The sequence below is a fragment of the Mangifera indica genome, chromosome 2, assembly GCF_011075055.1.
Source record: "Mangifera indica cultivar Alphonso chromosome 2, CATAS_Mindica_2.1, whole genome shotgun sequence".
Lineage (NCBI taxonomy): Eukaryota > Viridiplantae > Streptophyta > Magnoliopsida > Sapindales > Anacardiaceae > Mangifera > Mangifera indica.
Window position 1 is genome coordinate 13706466 of NC_058138.1, and position 17773 is coordinate 13724238.

At 33.4% G+C, this 17773-nt stretch overlaps 2 protein-coding genes across 4 annotated transcripts; both read left to right on the forward strand.

Moving 5' to 3' along the window:
* Positions 1 to 545: 545 nt before the first annotated feature.
* Positions 546 to 6512, forward strand: LOC123209757 (signal peptide peptidase-like). The gene is made up of 12 exons (XM_044627890.1): positions 546 to 881; positions 967 to 1069; positions 1421 to 1536; positions 1628 to 1779; positions 1885 to 1970; positions 2756 to 2883; positions 3437 to 3487; positions 4833 to 4919; positions 5066 to 5135; positions 5665 to 5801; positions 5909 to 5986; positions 6102 to 6512. The coding sequence occupies exons 2-12, from the start codon at positions 1030 to 1032 to the stop codon at positions 6180 to 6182; spliced, it is 1026 nt and encodes a 341-aa protein (XP_044483825.1). The 5' UTR covers positions 546 to 881; positions 967 to 1029; the 3' UTR covers positions 6183 to 6512.
* A 1851-nt stretch (positions 6513 to 8363) lies between these two features.
* LOC123197401 lies at positions 8364 to 16158 on the forward strand. 3 transcript variants are annotated; one of them, XM_044611713.1, is made up of 9 exons: positions 8364 to 8881; positions 10257 to 10364; positions 10470 to 11126; positions 13611 to 13690; positions 14402 to 14860; positions 14963 to 15049; positions 15157 to 15251; positions 15394 to 15437; positions 15612 to 16158. In XM_044611713.1, exons 1-8 carry the CDS (start codon positions 8875 to 8877, stop codon positions 15401 to 15403), a joined length of 1503 nt encoding a protein of 500 aa, XP_044467648.1. In that variant the 5' UTR covers positions 8364 to 8874; the 3' UTR covers positions 15404 to 15437; positions 15612 to 16158. The 3 variants fall into 3 exon arrangements, with proteins under 3 accessions (XP_044467648.1, XP_044467639.1, XP_044467631.1); XM_044611704.1 differs by having other exon boundaries at positions 15394 to 16158; XM_044611696.1 differs by lacking the exon at positions 15394 to 15437 and having other exon boundaries at positions 8365 to 8881.
* Positions 16159 to 17773: the final 1615 nt, after the last annotated feature.

Below are 17773 nucleotides of genomic sequence, written 5' to 3' on the forward strand. Positions count from 1 at the left end.
TCACTGAATAATATTATATGAATTTCTATAAAATTTACGAAGAAATCTCTTAAAAAACCTACTAGGGCCAACTTTGAAGAAGTAAAAATAAAAAAGAAATCTTTAATACTTAAAAAAATCTGAGGTTTTCTTCTTTTAAAGTTGAAATTTTTTGTCTTGGTCTTTTTATTTATTTTTTTCCTGTTAAAAGTAACCTTAACTAGCTTAAAATTATCTTTCTCTGTAATGTTTTATAGCTAGTGTCCCTTTTATGAAAAAATAAAGTGTGATTTATATTATTAAGGGTGGAAAAGTGTTTTTGGGTCAACCATGGGTGGATCATGTAATTCACTCAAAAATAAATGTCTATATTATGTTCAACCTTTAATTAAACTTTGGGGTTTCCATGAATTTTTCAATCCTCGGCGGAGAGTCTCTGGTATTTGCCCAGTGAGTCAGGCGGACATTTTTTGGTCCGATGACATGTCAAAACTTGATTGGCTACAAGACATCAACTGACGTGGCTTACTCAGAAAATACCCGCATCTATCAGCACTTTTTTTTGGCCTTTCCCTACCAAATCACACCAAGTTACCAAAAATTACTGGTCGATCCCATAACTGCCGTTGTCGAATTCCATCTTCAAAGCCTAATCAACTTTGGCCACGTATACCAGCCCCTCTAACAAGACAATTTTCTGAATCAAGCATTGGACGTTACAGAAGTTTGTTTGAACGGCCTGTTCGGTTGTCACCAGCTGTTAAAAGATCAAAATGGAATCACTGAACAGCCAAGGTAAAACTTAAGCCGTATTTAACCGGTCGTTGCGTCTTCAGTCTCCGATCCGGTCGTTGAGAGAGAGAAGACGCAATTCAGATACTTCGTTTCTCTCTCTTCTTCAGGTTTGGTTCTAATTTGATTTTCTCGGGAAAATTTCATTGAATTTTTGTTCAATTTTGTCTTATGATTTGATTTGTTTTGTTGTAGGTTTAGTTTGTGGTTTCGTTGATTTTTTGACGTGATTCGGAGGTGGAATTGATAAGAGTAGCCATGAAAAACAATGAACGGATAGCGAATTTGGCTTTGGCAGGTTTGTTTTTCTTGATCACGAGGTTTGTTGATTGTTAACTGTTTCTCATTTATTTATTTTTGTGTTCTTATGGATTCAGGAGTTTTTGTTATTAGTTTAAGGAGATTTTGAAAACTACACACAAATATAGGGAAACCTCTCCTCTCTTGATGCTTGGATAGAATAGAGCTGAATTTTACAGTTTGGTGATGAATTTTGGAATGTAGAGGATATGCCTGCATTTTAGTTAAGTTTTTCCTTGTAAAAAACATAACAGAGAGTTTAGGTTTTGATATTTTAAGTGTTGAATATGATTCACTTTTGCCTGTTGTAGAGCTTGAGCGTTGTTTATGGAATGATTAACGGTTGCAGGTTTAACGTTGGCACCACTTGTTGTGAATGTAAACCCAAACATAAATGTTATTTTGACAGCATGCCTCACAGTTTATGTGGGATGCTACCGATCTGTCAAGCCAACTCCACCTTCAGTAAGTGATATTGTATTTCCGTTTTTGTTTGTTTTCCTGTCCTCTAATTTCAGGAACTAACTTCTGTAAGTTGATTTGTTGAATCATACAGGAGACAATGTCTAATGAACATGCTATGCGCTTTCCATTTGTTGGAAGTGCAATGTTGTTGTCACTGTTCTTACTCTTCAAGTTTCTTTCAAAAGACTTGGTTAACACTGTGTTGACTTGCTACTTCTTTGTTCTGGGAATCATTGCACTTTCGTATGTTCTTTTTGTATGAATTCAGTAATGTCTGTAATATATTTTAAAAAAATTGAACTAATTTAATTTGCATTATGATTTGATGCACTATGCCTTCCTTTACAGGGCAACGATCTTACCACCTATAAAGCGATTCCTGCCAAATCATTGGAATGATGACATTATCGTTTGGCGTTTTCCTTATTTCCGTTGTATGTAACCTCCTTGCAGCTCTTTCTTTGAGAATCTAGTTGTAAAGCCTCCTAAATTAGATTCTCTAATTTTTAATATTTTTCTCATTCTTTCTTGTGAAATGTTCACCAAATGCAGTTATGAATTCAGATTTTCAATTAGTTTTTTTAGTCCTTTTTTTTTTAAAAGAACTTAAGTGGATTATGCCTTTGAATATTTGTTAGTTTTAGAAATAATGGAAATAGGTGTGAAAAATGGAGGAATTACAAAATGAAAAGGGAATAGGAATTTTATTGACACAAAGGAAACTAGTTTCCATTGAACAGGCTCTGTCACCTGTTAGTACCATTCTCTCCCCCACCCACACAACACCCCCTCCCCCCCCCCCCCCCCCTATGCATCCAAGTTGATTATAAACCTGTTACTTGCCCTGCCACCCCAAACCCCTTTTCATTAATAGGAGTGTTTATTGGCTTTTATCACCATTTATTAGTATTTTGTTGTGTTTTCTTGTTACATCACTACTTGTACTAGTGTCCTCTTTACGAACACCATAACGAGATTGCTCTAGTGTTATCACTTGTTATTTGGGACATTGCTCAGGCAGTGTGCTCTGGTTTTATGAATCCGAAAAGCAGTGTTTCTGTCACACAGCAATAGTGGTTTTTTCTCTTTTTAAGATAGTCTTTTGACTTGTCAGAGAAGTATGTCAGTCTAATGTTTCTCAGATTGTCTTTTGATCCCGTCACATTATTTTTCTTGTATTATGCAGAATGATGTTTTTCTTTACACATTTCTTACACAGCTTTGGAGATTGATTTCACAAGGTCTCAGATTGTTGCAGCAATTCCTGGGACCTTTTTCTGTGCATGGTATGCTTCCCAGAAACATTGGTTAGCTAACAATATTTTGGGCCTCGCCTTCTGCATTCAGGTTTGGATCTATTGAAAAAGATATATATGTGTTGTTTGTGCCTTGTTTTGCTTAATTTCTTTTCAAAATTTGATTTACGAATCTTTCCCTTTTTTTAATATAGCTTATCTTCATTTTATGTAATTTAGTTTACAATTTTATAAAGTTTCAATTTTATGTTAGCTGTGTATATAGAACAATATCTCTTACCATAGCTTGTTGTAAAACATTTCTTTCTGATCTCTATAATTTTTGCCTACAAGAATTGTTATTGATGTTGTTATTTATGATTCTGATGGGCGTTCATTTTTCACTCTTGCTGCTGTTTTTTTACCCAATTTGGAAACTGGAGTTTTTTAGAAGTTCTGTTTCTATGTCTTTGGTTCTGTTCCATTGATGTTGGGCATTGCATTGAGTGCAATTGTTTATATCTGTGCCAACATGGGCTGTATAGAAAAGAAATTGGATTTTTCGAGATTCAGCAATTGCTTGTGTTTTAATCCTCTATATCTGGCTGTGCATACAATGAATTAGCTCAGTGATATTGAGCAGTTTCTTTTTGTGCTATTTTTAGGGAACTGAAATGCTTTCTCTTGGGTCTTTCAAGACTGGCGCCATTCTACTGGTAAGGAATCTTGTTTTTCACTGATTAATTCCTAAATGAAGAGATTTCGATCATAGATAGTATTTGTAATATGTATGTAGCAATTGAACCACCATTTATCAAAGTTTTGTAATATTTTTCTTTTGAAAGTGAATAATATTTTTATATATATATATATATTTTTTGCATTGCTGATGCTCTAAAATACATATTGTTTTTAAAATACTATTTTCCCCAAACCTTTTTTGCCTTGTTTGCCAGTAGAGCTTTCAGAGTTGATTGGATTTAAACTATATGTAGCTTTTGACCATTTTACACTTAAGTGTGAATTTCTTTTTTTTTTTTTTTAAATATATATGTATCTTGTTGTTTGAGGCTTTATAGAGTTATTAATAGCATTTTCCAGTTATGCCTGGCACTCTAGTGACCGGCATTTCTTTAACTTGTTCAATTATAGTTATTATTCTTTTGCATTTTGCCAATGTTCATATATTTAATTATTGGAGTGTGTGGTCTTCTACTAATAGAGGCATCAGAGTAGTCATATTGCAGACCACTGCTTTCCATTTCTGCTAAGATAAAAGTGAAAATAAAAGTGATTCCATTCATGACAACTACCAGGCTTATTTGTGACATCATAATTCATTTATGGTTGATTTATTTTGTCAGCTCTATGCTTATGTTTTGCAAGTTTAATATCTTGAGCCTGCTCGAATATATGGGATTGTTGTCTGAACGACTACAATATCTTGTACAGATTTTCACTATTAAAATCATGTATTAGTTTTGTATTTTGTCTGTGTGCATGCATTTATGTGACAGAGTGCTTCTTTTCAGCTTATAGGTTTTGCATTACCTTAGATTGTGTAATATGATCCGATGTCAATTTGATGACCTCCCTAGGTGATGCTTTCATCATTATTGTAATTTTGATTCAGGATGAGCCTAATGTTTATGGTGGATCTCAACTGTCCAAATCATCATCTTTCATCAGTGATTCTGCAATTGATGTTGCAATCTGTGTTATCACCTTTTCCAGTTTCTCTTTCTTAGAAGACGTCACATAGTTAAGAAAAGAAAACAGATAAATTGTTTGTTGCATCCTATAGCAACTTTCTTAAAAGTGTACTGTGAGTTCTGATGTTTCGAAGTTGCTACAAACCCTTGTTATTTTTTGTTTACTTCAGTGTTTGGGTCCTCTTCATCAACTCCTTTGATCAACACTATTCTATTGCATATATGTATATAACCTTTTTTGTCTGATTTGGTAGTGCAAACCTTACAGCTGTTTTCTCATCAATTTTCCTTCCCCGTGTACTCAGCAATTTTTAATTTTATGTGATTTTGACATCTGAATCCATTGCAGGCTGGACTTTTTGTATACGATATATTCTGGGTTTTCTTCACTCCAGTTATGGTTAGTGTTGCAAAATCTTTTGATGCTCCTATCAAGGTTAGTGCTCCAGCTTATTTAGGATATTATTCTGGCCTAATTATGGAAATTTTTTATATTTCGTGTGTATGCCATATCAATAATATTATTACATGGTATTGCATGTGAGTCTATTCTGGTTGCAATGCTAATTCATATTTCTGCAGCTTTTGTTTCCAACAGGAGATTTTAAACGACCATACTCCATGCTTGGACTTGGTGACATTGTAATACCTGGTATGTTGATGAAAATTTAAAGTTCAAGGATCTTCTGGTTAATGTTATTGTTAAAGTTGTGTGGGTTAGTTTTTTGTAATTATCTGAGGAGACTGGGGGTTCAACTTTGTGTATAGACAAAACATGAATACAGCAAAAATGATGAGCCTTTTAGCCAAGGAAACTTCTTATCTATTATCATTGAGTTGACCACCAACGCATTAATTACATGCTTTATGCTTTGATGCACAACCTTTGAGGTTGAATTAACTTGCTGTGCAGAGGTAAATTATGGTTGAGCTGCACATGGGACTTCTCAGTATCTGGGTTCTAAAGTTTGTGTTTACATGTTTGTAGATTTTGGCTTGCACACTCAGCATTCACGCTGGTTCATCCCTTCAAAACAAATTTTTAACTAGAAATTATTTTTGCACCAGAAAAACCCACTATAGTATACGATTAGTGATGCAACGGAAACACTCTTACAATACAATTAATTTCCTCTATACTTAAAATGTGTATAACAAGTTTTTCTTCTTTTGGCATCCAGGTATTTTTGTGGCGCTTGCTCTGCGATTTGATGTTTCTAGGGGAAAAGAGAGCCAGTATTTTAAGAGTGCATTTTTTGGATATACAGTTGGTTTAATCCTCACAATCATTGTCATGAACTGGTTTCAAGCTGCACAGGTGACCTATCACATGAATCTTGCTCTTTTAATATCCTCTACTGCAGTGGATATCTTTTCCATTGCGTTATAATACTTTCTCTGATTGTGATTCATCTTGTTGTTCAGCCTGCACTTTTGTACATTGTCCCTTCTGTAATCGGATTTTTGGCTGCACATGTCTTATGGAATGGTGAAGTCAAACCGGTTTGTTCTACATCCCTGTGATTCTGTTTCTGCTTCTACCATTGCGTTGTATTTTTATGCACTTAAAATATGGTGGCTAATATATCGATTTCTTCTGGCATTATGTCATGTGTAGTTGATGGAGTTTGATGAATCAAAAACTGCCGGAACATCTGAAGATGGTGCCGACACCAAATCTGGTAAGAAGGTAGAATGAACTAAAAAAGCCAGCGGACACAAACCAATTTAGCGAGAAATACTTTATTCTCCATTTTGAGGAACTGAAAAACCCCGCCAAGCTAACTCATGCAACTGCACAACATTGTAACAGATTTTGGAATTAAGCAAGAAATAATATTTAGGCCTCCATTTTAGACATACCATTACTTTAAATATTGGACTTCTTTTTCATTCTTTTTTAGAACTGTGATGTGTTTTGCCTTCTTCAGGAGAAATATTCTCTTCTTTTTCTTGAAGAAAACACAACTTTTGTAAGATGCTTTTTTTGGCTTTAAAATGGGCAAAATGACATGCATTTTAGCTATCATATCTTATGAGAATTGGTTTATAAGGTTAAATTTATCAAGTTTGTGTAAGCTTGCATGGAGTGCCCGCAAATTAGAAAGATCAATCCCAGCACCCAGACATCATTTTTATTCAGATTTCACATTCAAATAAAGCGAAAATGCATCTAACATCATATGTTTTTATATTAGAATAAAAGGATACCTTTTAAAGTAGCCTCAAATATTTTAACGTAAGTAACACAATCTTATCTTTTTAAATGAAAATATCTCTTCAAACTCGAATCAATTATATTAAGTACATCAATTTTTGGATCTAGTGATCAACCTTATTAGCACTAATTAGGTAAATCAAAAATATTATTTTAATGTGCAGCAAGGTAAATAACACAATTTTGTTTACTATAATCTTCAAATCGATTAATCTCCAACCTTATTTTAGCTTGAATCAAAATGAAATGGTAAAATCGATCCCCCTTTCTTAAAATTGAATTTTAAAAATCAATAATTATATGTGATATAGAGTGTGTGTGTGTATTAACATTTTTAAGAAGCCGGTTAATATGGTATAGACTTCAGAGTTTGAAGATGGTTAGTTTTGCAAGCCCCAAATATTGACTAATTTTAATAATTTTGATTTAATATATATTTTTAAACATTGGGTAGTTATTATTCATTGTCATTTTGTTTAGTTCTTTGTAATCTATTAACATTCTAAGAGACTCATCTTTCTTCTTAACAAACAAAATTAGTGCTTCTTATGGAGAATGATTTGACTTACTAAAGCTTTTATGTAGCAACCCTTGAAGTTGCTTTTAAATTCTAGTAACTCTTCAAGGGTCATCCTTTTGCCCTGGTCAAACTCCTCACACAAACCATCCTTCTACTTGTAAATTGCAACAACGCAAATGAGATTTATGCATTAAAATGTTATGCATCTAAAAACATGCTTGAAAACTTTACTTTAAACTTAAAGTTTAAATTTTCCTTTATGCCAATTAAATTAAGTTGAAACATAGATTTAAAACCTTAGCCATATTGAGTAAAAGTGTTAAATTGCAGATCTTATCCTACATGCTTACAACAATGCAAAATTGTTTTGCGTGAACCACCTTTTCTTGCCTCTTGTGGGAATGTGCATGTAAGAACTCAATGGGTTTCCATTGTAACAATTTTGGCTTCAAACTCATGTGATATGTGTGTTTCTTGAGCCTTTAAACTTAGACACTCAGGATTGTGGCCTCCTTGCATGCTCATGCTCATGCTCATGCTCAACATAATTGGAAAAACATGCATAAAACTATTCACATGCTTAGGCATGTTATCATGGACTTATGAAACTATAAAACATGTCACTTTACCTTTACCTCTAACATGCATGTAAATGAACTTATGACATGCATGGATAATCTATACTTCAACTAATTTGATGACATGTGCTAACATAAAATAAAGCTTAGCATGAAATTTTTTAACTTACTTTCATAACTTAACTTAAATCCTTAGTTCTAACATCTTCAACTTACTCTTATTTACACCCTGTTAACTTATTCTTAACCTTCTAAAGCTTAAAAGGTAATGTAGTGATCTTAACAAAAGTTGAATATTAACTTAAATTAACTTTATCGACAATCTGCACTATGCTTTGACATGCCTTTTTAAGTGTTGTGACAAGTATTTTCTACTCATGTCGTGTCGCAACATCAACCTCCTATAATATTGGTGTTATATCACATCAAAAGAAATTTTATGTTATGGCATGGACTTTCATGATATGTTGCACTGTAGCGGTACAAAACTATGTCCTCTTCCTAATTTATTCAGACAATCATGTATATTAATCAACACATTCATATAAGCACCGATCAATTCAAAATTGGTTATTCACGATCATTTGCTTCACCATTCAATATTTATATATAGTATCATCTAAAAGTCTATTTGGGTATCGTGTTAGTTTCCGAAGACTAGAGTTGATTTTATTTATTTATTTTTTTTTGTAAAGAAGGGGATGGAATGGAATTGGCTCAGTTGATTGTCCCTTGCGTTGTTCTTTTTTTGGTACCTTCTGACAAAACAAAAACGGAAAAGTTGATTAATTAATTAACTAACAAGATAATAAACTTGAAGAAACCAGCCTAATTTCACATTTAATTAACCAAAAAAAAAAAACCCAACACCCAACTGTTAAATATATTCAATGCGAAAGAGAGCCAATGAAATCAAAGCCAGAAGAAGAAACAGACGATTTCTCGGCCCCCTCTCTCCACAATTTCATGTCATCAAGTTCATGCATTTACATTTGGGCTTGATGGGTTTCTTGCTTTGAACCAATCAAACGAACCATTTTGTAGAGACAGGCGGGTTCTGAGAAATTCGCCGGACATGGAAGGTGAATGTTTATGGCCTTTTCTTAATCTCGAAATGTTTTTGTGATGTGGGTGTTTGTTTGTTTTGATGAATTTATGGGGTTTATGTTGGATTTGTTTCGTTGAATAGTGTTGTTACTGTTTCTGTTAATGGGTTTTGTTTTATTTTAGCTTGCATTGCAGAATATTGGGTATTATTTTAGAAGAATTTTGTTTGGATGTTGAATTATGAAGATGGTTTGCTAGTTGCACTGAAATCTAAATGAAATGGTTCACCTCTGTTGTGAAAAATATTTATATAATGGTGATGTTTTTTAGACATGTGCATACTTTTGTGTGTTAATTTGTTTGTTTTTCATTGTTTTAGAGTTTGGATTGAAAGGACCGTCTATTGATTAGAGATAAGATGATCCCATTTGACTGGTCTGATCGTGTAACTATAATTGTTTTGTCAGTCACTTTGTAGTGGGTATACCGAATTGTTTGATTCATGTATCCTGAAATGTTTCATTTCAAGATGGATTTACATGATGTTTGATGGTTTGGGTTACTTGATGCATGATGCACTGAGATATGAACTTCTCAAGGCTTCTACATGGAGAAGAAATATGAAGGGTGGAGTATTTAGTATCCAATGATAGTAATTAAATTCACCGTGTAAGGACTGCTTTGGGAAAGGAAGATGGGAGTTAGTGGACTTTCTATGAGAGGTTTGTATTAGGTTCTCTTAAGGTCTGTTTGCGGGTGATGATTTTCTTTGTAATGTAGTTGGAATTTCAAGTTTTCCTTTTAACTGAAGAAGTTTGGATTGTGGGTTGTTTACTGATGGAATCACTGGGTTTATCTCTTGTAACCATTAATTGATTTCTATCAATTGATATTATCTTTCACTCCATTTGATGGGAATATTGAGGGAAATGAGTACTGTGGGAAGATATATTATGAAGCAGAAGCCATAATGTGGTTTTTGATTGGAAAATGCGATATTTCCTGTTCCTTTTCCTTCACTCTTACCTGAAAGAAGTGTTAATGTGTGGAATAATGTTGAGAATCATATGCTGTTGAGAGTTTGTATGTTAATTAGAGGGATGCTGGAAAATTTTGGGAGTTGAGGATTTGATGAAACATGCTTTATGTGTAATAATGGATGATTTGTATAGACAGCTCATGGTGAAGAAATATTATAAAAAGGTTCTGTACAGCTGAGCCAAGTGGTTACATACAGACATGTACTCAGAGTTGCTAACTTTATGAGTTAGCTACTCATGTATTTATTAAAGGGCATTATTTTTAAAGTCCAGCTGCTTATAGTGATGAATATGTCTTGATTTTAACATTTCCATGCCCATAGTTATCATTTTCATCTTTAATAAATTCTTTCACTTTTATCTATTTTAGATTCTAGTGAAATACATTCTGAAGAAAATAAAGTATCTTTGGAGAAGAATGTTAAAAGGCAGTTCAAGACTCGAGCTCAGGTTATGGCTTTGGAGAACTTCTATAACGGTATTAATGTTTTTCACATCATATCTGATTTTGATGCTTTGGTTTAAACTGATTTAGTTACGGTTTGAAAATGATATATGTATATGTTCTTTTGGTTTTCCCCAGATCACAAATATCCCTCAGAAGAAATGAAAATGCAACTTGCAGAGCAGATAGGCTTGACAGAAAAGCAAATATCTGTGTGGTTTTGCCACAGGCGGTTAAAAGACAAAAAAATTGACGAAGGATTAGTAAGTGGAAGACAAGATCGTTCAAGTGGTATTATACAGGATCGTGGGAGTGGACTCTGGCAAGATTCTTGTGGCAGCACCAAACAAGGTGATATTAGAAATATTGATCCTAAGGAGGTGGAGAGTCAAAGGCACTGTCAAGATTTTCCCTCTTCAGATCTTGTCTATGATCATAGGAGTCAGTACGTGGGACATATTAGTGGGATGGAAAGGGATGATACATCTTCAGAAAGTACCTCATTCTTGCAAGATAGGATTTATTGCCAAATTGATTATCCTTATACTAAGGAAGCATCTGGATACATCAGACAAAATGGAGCTATGACCCCCATGAATTGCAATGCCACTAAAAGTAAGGAATATAAGCCATCAGGATATTTGAAAGTGAAGGGTGAAACCGAAAATGCTGCTATTACTGCTGTCAAGATGCAACTGGGGAGGCTATATCGAAAAGATGGTCCCCTACTTGACGTCGAATTTGATCCACTTCCTCCTGGTGCATTTGAGTCCCCAAGCAATGGACTAGTCAATGGTAAGTTATCTTATATTTATGTCTGATATTTATAATTTTCTCTTGTTCATGTTAGAAGGAATTCCTGACTAAATCTTGTGTATCTCTCATGGTTAATTATTTCTATTTTTTTTTTTACAGATTTTCTTTTTGTAAATTTTGTGCATTCAATAACAAGGAATAATTTTTAACATGAGTTTTATGACAAGAACTCTACAGAGGCTAGTCTCACAGTTTTATGACAATTATGAATTTGTCCTTTGCACAGGGTTCTTTTTAGCGTTTATTGATGTCCCAAATCCTCTGAATTTACTCACTTTATTTAAGTTTGACTTGTAAACTCAGATTATAAGCTTTCTGGAATTAATTGTTTACAGTATCAAGCATTTATACTATCTGGGACAGTAAAAACAGCTATCCTGTTTGTGACGGGAAGCAAATTGGAGTTGACCGTAAATGATCTCCAATTGAGTCCTAAGTATCTGAGTTGATTTCCTATGTTAGCTTTGCTTGCAGCTACCATTTCAGGCTGTTAACTTTAGTTTTGCTGAATGTTTCTGCTCTTATATTCTCTCTCTCTCACTATTTTTTGATAAGACACAAAATGCTTTTGAAGAAAGATGATTTCACAAAGAATTACATTATGAGTCAATAAAATAAAAGACAAAAGCAAGAATTGAGATTTCATAATGTCAAGAAACAACGGCAACACAATCCCTTTGAATGAAGGAAAAATACTTATCAAGGTGATTTGTAACTGAAGCCCATAAAGAAGCTATAGCATGAGCTCTCTTTCATAGAAGCTTCACATTTTCATCCTCGTCCTTAGCTTCTTCAGTGATTCTTTGATTTCTTTTCATTCCAAGTAACCCTGATTGCTGTCTATATACAGCATCTCCACAGGAAAAAAGCTTTATCACCTCCTCTGTATGCACATTGATTTTCAATATAGCCTGCAGAGAAGCAATAGTATGAACTCCCTCCCATAGAAGCTCCACATTCTCATCATCATACTCAGCTTCTTCAAAGATTCTTTGATTGTTTTTCATTCCAAATAACCCAGACCGCTGTCGATATACAGCATCCCCAGAGGAAAAAAGGCTTTCTCACCTCCTCTAGATGCACACTGATAATCAATAAACAAAGGATCCCAAGACAGTTGAATGACACTAACCAAAACAACCTCACAAAAATTTTTGTGATGCGCTTGATGGCAAGGTGTTAATTTAATATACGGACCTTTAGATCATGAATCATGGACAACTGTAGGACTATTCTCTTTGGACTTCGTTTGCATGCAAAACTCTTATTCTGTTTATCCATTTTAATGACATACTTCTGTTATTTGTGTTTTCTTGGTGTGTTAAAATATGAATAACTTGTGATTCCAGTATTTTCAACCATATGAATGATACATAAATTTATATCTATCATATATCCTATATTAAGAAATACAAATCAATATAATCAATATACAATAATATAAAAAGAAAAAACATATATTTAAAATATCTGTTAACTTAAGAAATTATATATTTATGATATATTTTAACATAGAAAATATTAGATTTAAAATATATTCAAATACATTTTAATACCCCCCTCAAACTCATTTGTTCATTTTCCACATAGTTGAAGGTGTGAGTGAGTCTGATAAACTCATCTTTTCACTTTCTATATAGGTGAAGGAGTAAGTGGGTCTGACAAACTCATTTTTTCACTTTCTACATACGTGAAAGTGTAAGTAAGCCAAACTGATAAGCTCATTTTTCCACTGAGATGATGACGTGAGCCTGCCAAACTAAAAACTCATCTTTTCACGGAGGTGATGATGTAAGCATGCCGAACTAAAAACTCATCTTTTCACGGAGATGATGACGTAAGCATGCCGAACTAAAAACTCATCTTTCCATGGAGGTGATGACATGAGTGTACCAAACTAAAAACTCATCTTTTCATGAAGGTATAGGCGTGAGCATGCCAAACTAATAAATTCATATTTCCACTTTCCACATAGGGGAAGACGTGACTTATTTGGGTTGTTTCTCTTTGTGATACCTATCAAATTCAATTGTTAACTCCCCTCGTAGAGCTGTAATAAAAATTCTTCCATGATAAACCTTACAACAATTTGGACCCCATGTTTCCTAAATCCCTAATGTACTGCACCATTAATAACTGTAAATGAACCAAACCCTACTTAGTTACTCAACCAGTGGAAGAAAACAGAAACCTCTATGTAAAACCCCCTAAAACTGACGTGACAGCAGACTCGAATAAACTACCAAAATAATTCTGGCATAACGCATATAACCAAAAATAAAAATTACCCAGATCTGACCATCTATTATTTATTGCATCAGTGGCTTCGTTTGTTTGCTTGATTTGTTTTACATGAATATTCCTGGTGTATGGTTTAACTTTCTTGTTATTATTAGTAATATTTATTATGTTTCTAAAATCTTTTTGTGACAAAATATTTATGTCTTCTGTCAAATACTGCAGAGCCATTCCATGTTGAGGAACCTCCATGGCTCCATTCTTTGGATGTAACTGGAGTTGAAAAGCGAAGTGATCTTGGTACTGTAAGTGGACATTCTGACACATTCTTATATTAATGCATCTGCAGCTGTCTGTGTCTTAGGGCAAGTTTGGCAACTGCATTGTGCAGTATAAAAACATTAAATCATACTCAATTGTAGTAGCCCAATTTTTGGGTGATCTTTGCATATACTAATGAATTTTAACTAAGATGTTCATAAATACTTAACAATTAATTTTTAAATTGTTATTTTAAATTAGTAGGGTTTTCCAGTTGGAGATATCTTCTGCAGAGCCACTATTCAGTATTTCTGGAGCATTGTGCTCCTTATTCACAGACATGTTGGCCCCTTGTGGGTCACCACTAGGTCACACTACAAGGGACTGGAATAGTAGGCCTCATTGTTATGGCAGTTGTTATCACTGCCCACAAATTCACCTCCTTTGATTTGCCATTATCTTTCATTCCACTTTCTGATTGCAGGCATCCAAACTTCCTTCTTCCTGAAAAGAGATATAAATATAGGCTATAAAACCAGAGTAGAGCAAAAGATAACCAAAATAATTGAGAAAGAAGGAATTTATTATGACAGTGGCTGTGGAATTATAGTTTCTCTAAAAGCTGAGCTGACTAGCTCCTCATCTTCATTGAAGCTGTTAAACATAATTTATAATTAGATTTCCTAAAAGCGGCATAATATAGACATATTCAATGAAGTTTTCTTATGGTTTTCTTTTGCCTTTATGTGCTGCAGAGATATGAAGTACATGGTTCCAAGATGAATACTGGGGATTTTTATACTGGTGCAGAAAGCCATAATACGCTCTGTCGGTCTGATTTTCAGTGCCTGAAATCTCACCATCAATCTAAACAGAAGTCTTTTCATCTGCATTATTCTAATTCCTCCCCTGGACAGAATTCTGGCATGGTATATGAAGATTCTGCTGGAGAAACTACTATTTACAATAGAAACCAGGGTTATAAGTTGAGTAACATGCATGATACTGTAGGGAATTCTGTTTTGAACCATCATGATCACCATGGTGGTAGAATTACCAGTGAACGAATAAAGCCATTGTTGCATGACTATGATAACTCTAGGCCTAAGATTGTCCAAAACAGTGTCTACTTATCTAAGCATTCAAATTTGATACTTGGGAGTAGTAATTCTCTTGATGCAGTGGAGAGAGTGCCATCTACAATGATGACTAAGGTCTTGTTATTACTTGATGTCTTGTACTTATTTTTGCTAATTCATTGTCTCCTGTTGACTGTATTTGGCTTGAAACTGAATCATATAATTACATTTTTGTAGGTGGAGAAGCTTTATGGGGGGAGGAAGGCAATAAAAGAGAATCGTGATCCAGTACGATTAACGAAACATCTGAAAATTGAAATGAAAGTGAGTTTGGGCTGTGTTGGCATATTATCACATGTATATAATTGGTTATATGTAACCAGTTTTCTGCTTTGCTTTTGATGCATTCTGTGTTAATCTTGACATTGAAGGTAGTAAAACAACCACAACTTGGTCTTCATCAGAAAGGAAATATGGTCAAATCATCATATGCTGAAATCCCAGGATGGGCAAGTCAGATTAAAGGGTTCGTATATTTTCTGCATTTGATTGTGCTCTTTTTGTGTGTTCATGCAATGTGCTTGTATCTTTGCACGTATTTGCATCCTTACATTGTGTTCAGCATATATTGTGGAAAGTGTGAAACTACTTTTTCACTATGATTTCAGATCTTCTTAGCCTCCCAAAGCACAATAAGATACTGCTAATTCAGGTCTTCTTTTTTTGAATTTTTCTGGCTGCATTGGAAGTAGACACTAAATACTTTCAGATAATTTTCCTATCCTTTAGACACTGGAAATTTATCCATTTCTTGATGTCTTCTTTCTGTCTAAAGATTTTACTGGAAAGAACTGCCTACGTTCTGACTCCACTATGTTTAAACTAGGTCTGTTACTGATATGCCATCTAGCTTCAGTGAGGATGAAACTGCAGAAACTATTTCTTCTATGGACTGAAGATTTTCCAGTTCAGGGATGGTTCAAATGTTTGACAGATTCTCTGTATCACATGCAGCAGACTAAAATAGTGGTCTGCGACTTGATGGGGTTGTACAGTAAAATGTGTTGCTATGCGAACATTTTAACATGATAAGCTCTGCTAGTTAAAGGTGAGACTCTAGTTAAACTTGTAATTTTTTGTGGCAGCCAATCAATTTGGTGTTGCCTATGTAATGCTCAGGTGTTTATATATGTGTAAAGCTCTTTTAACATTTTCCTTTTCTCCCTATAGAGTAAACTCTCGGTTAAATGTACTAGTTGTAGATTTATTTTGTCATGTAATTAAACCTACCTCGGGCAATTATTGTCAAAGTTAATCCTAGTAGCTCTTTAGTGCCATGTTAAGAACTTTAGGGACATTGCATATGAGAATTTTTGTACATATTGAATTCTGGTCCAATTGATCTCTTAAAGTTATCATTTAAATACCATCACAAGGCTTGTCTTTCCTCTCTTCTCTACTCAAAGAAAAGTCTCCATTATTGATTCACCGACAATTGATGTTTGTTTAGATTTTAAAGATGAAGAAAGCAAGAGGAAGGAGGAGGTTCTGGCCTCTTTTGATGTGTGGTTGCTAATAGATAGTTTGTTGATAAGCACCATCACCCCCACCACTTTTGTAGGTTCGACAAGTCGGGCTATTTTTGGGACCTAAATTTCAAACGTGTGTGTGGCTATGCTCTCTTTCTCTTTTCCCAAAAGTGCACCACCATTTTGTGCTAGTCTTTGTCCTGATCAACAGACCAACAGAAAGATCTATTTTGGTGCCTAACATTTAGCCTAAGCCAATATAATCTGGTAAAATGATAAACTAACTTTTAAGTCCATTCCAATTATAAGTTTTTTTTTTTTTTTTTAATTCTAATTATAAGTTGTTTAAAATATTTTTTGTAAATGGTCTAAACTATCCGTTATCCATTGATTTTTCATTTTCTTATAAAAATAAAAAAATACCCCTTTCTATTAATTCTTTATTTTCCTACAACTAACAATTAAAAAAAAAAAAATTGATTTTTCAATGAACAGTCATTTATTTTGTTTTATGATTTTGCTAATTAATATAATTTATATAAAACAAGATTAAAGGCATTTTATACCCTTTCAAAATATTTACATGATTGGCAGCTTAAAGGACCTAAGGGGCCGTTTGGTTCCAGTTTTTGAAGATTACCTCAGTAATTTATCTTTTATTCCTTTGTTTGGTTTGTCAGTAATAAAAGATTACAATAATATTCTATTATTAATGTTGACGTGACAAGTAATATAAGTGGTAATCTGATTACCATTTTTATCTTAGGTATTTAGAGATTACCAAGGTAATCTTGATTTTATTATAATTATAGTATTATTTATTAATTTTTTGAGACAAAAATAAATTTATTTTTAATTAATATAACAAATAATATAAAAAATATTTAAAAATAATTATATTCAAGGGCATTTAAGTAAAATAATTTCTTAGTAATCTTTTATTACTTTTAACCAAACAAAATAATTATTTATACATACTAAATTTTATCAAACATAGTAATTATTTATACCCAGTAATCTTCTAAGTAATTTATCTTCAAAGTAATCTTTATATTTTGGTAATAAAATATTACTCAAACTAAACGCCTCCTAAGTATTACTTTCAGAGTTTACTGAGCCTACAGTCATTGCACCAAACTTTAGGGAGCACAATGTACTTTTCTCATCAGTAGGGTTGAAAAAAGGCTTTGGCTTTTCCCATTATGGATGCTTGTGAAATTTCAAGCATTCATCGCACTTTGCACATGCATTTCCCTTTCATATTACCTTAATTTCTTTCTTTTGTCTCTCCTTTCCCTATTCCCTTATTTTCACTTCTTGTTTTTATCATTTGGGTTTGTTTTATTCATGTGAGTTTTCCCAGAACACCATTTCTTGCTATTGTTTGTCATTTAATCTTTCTTTTAATTTGCCTTAATAAATTTTATTAAAATAACATTTAAATATTCGAATCAGTTTAGATTAGTCCAAAATAATTTTATGTAAAATTTAAATATAATTTGATTTAGTTTTAAGTTTT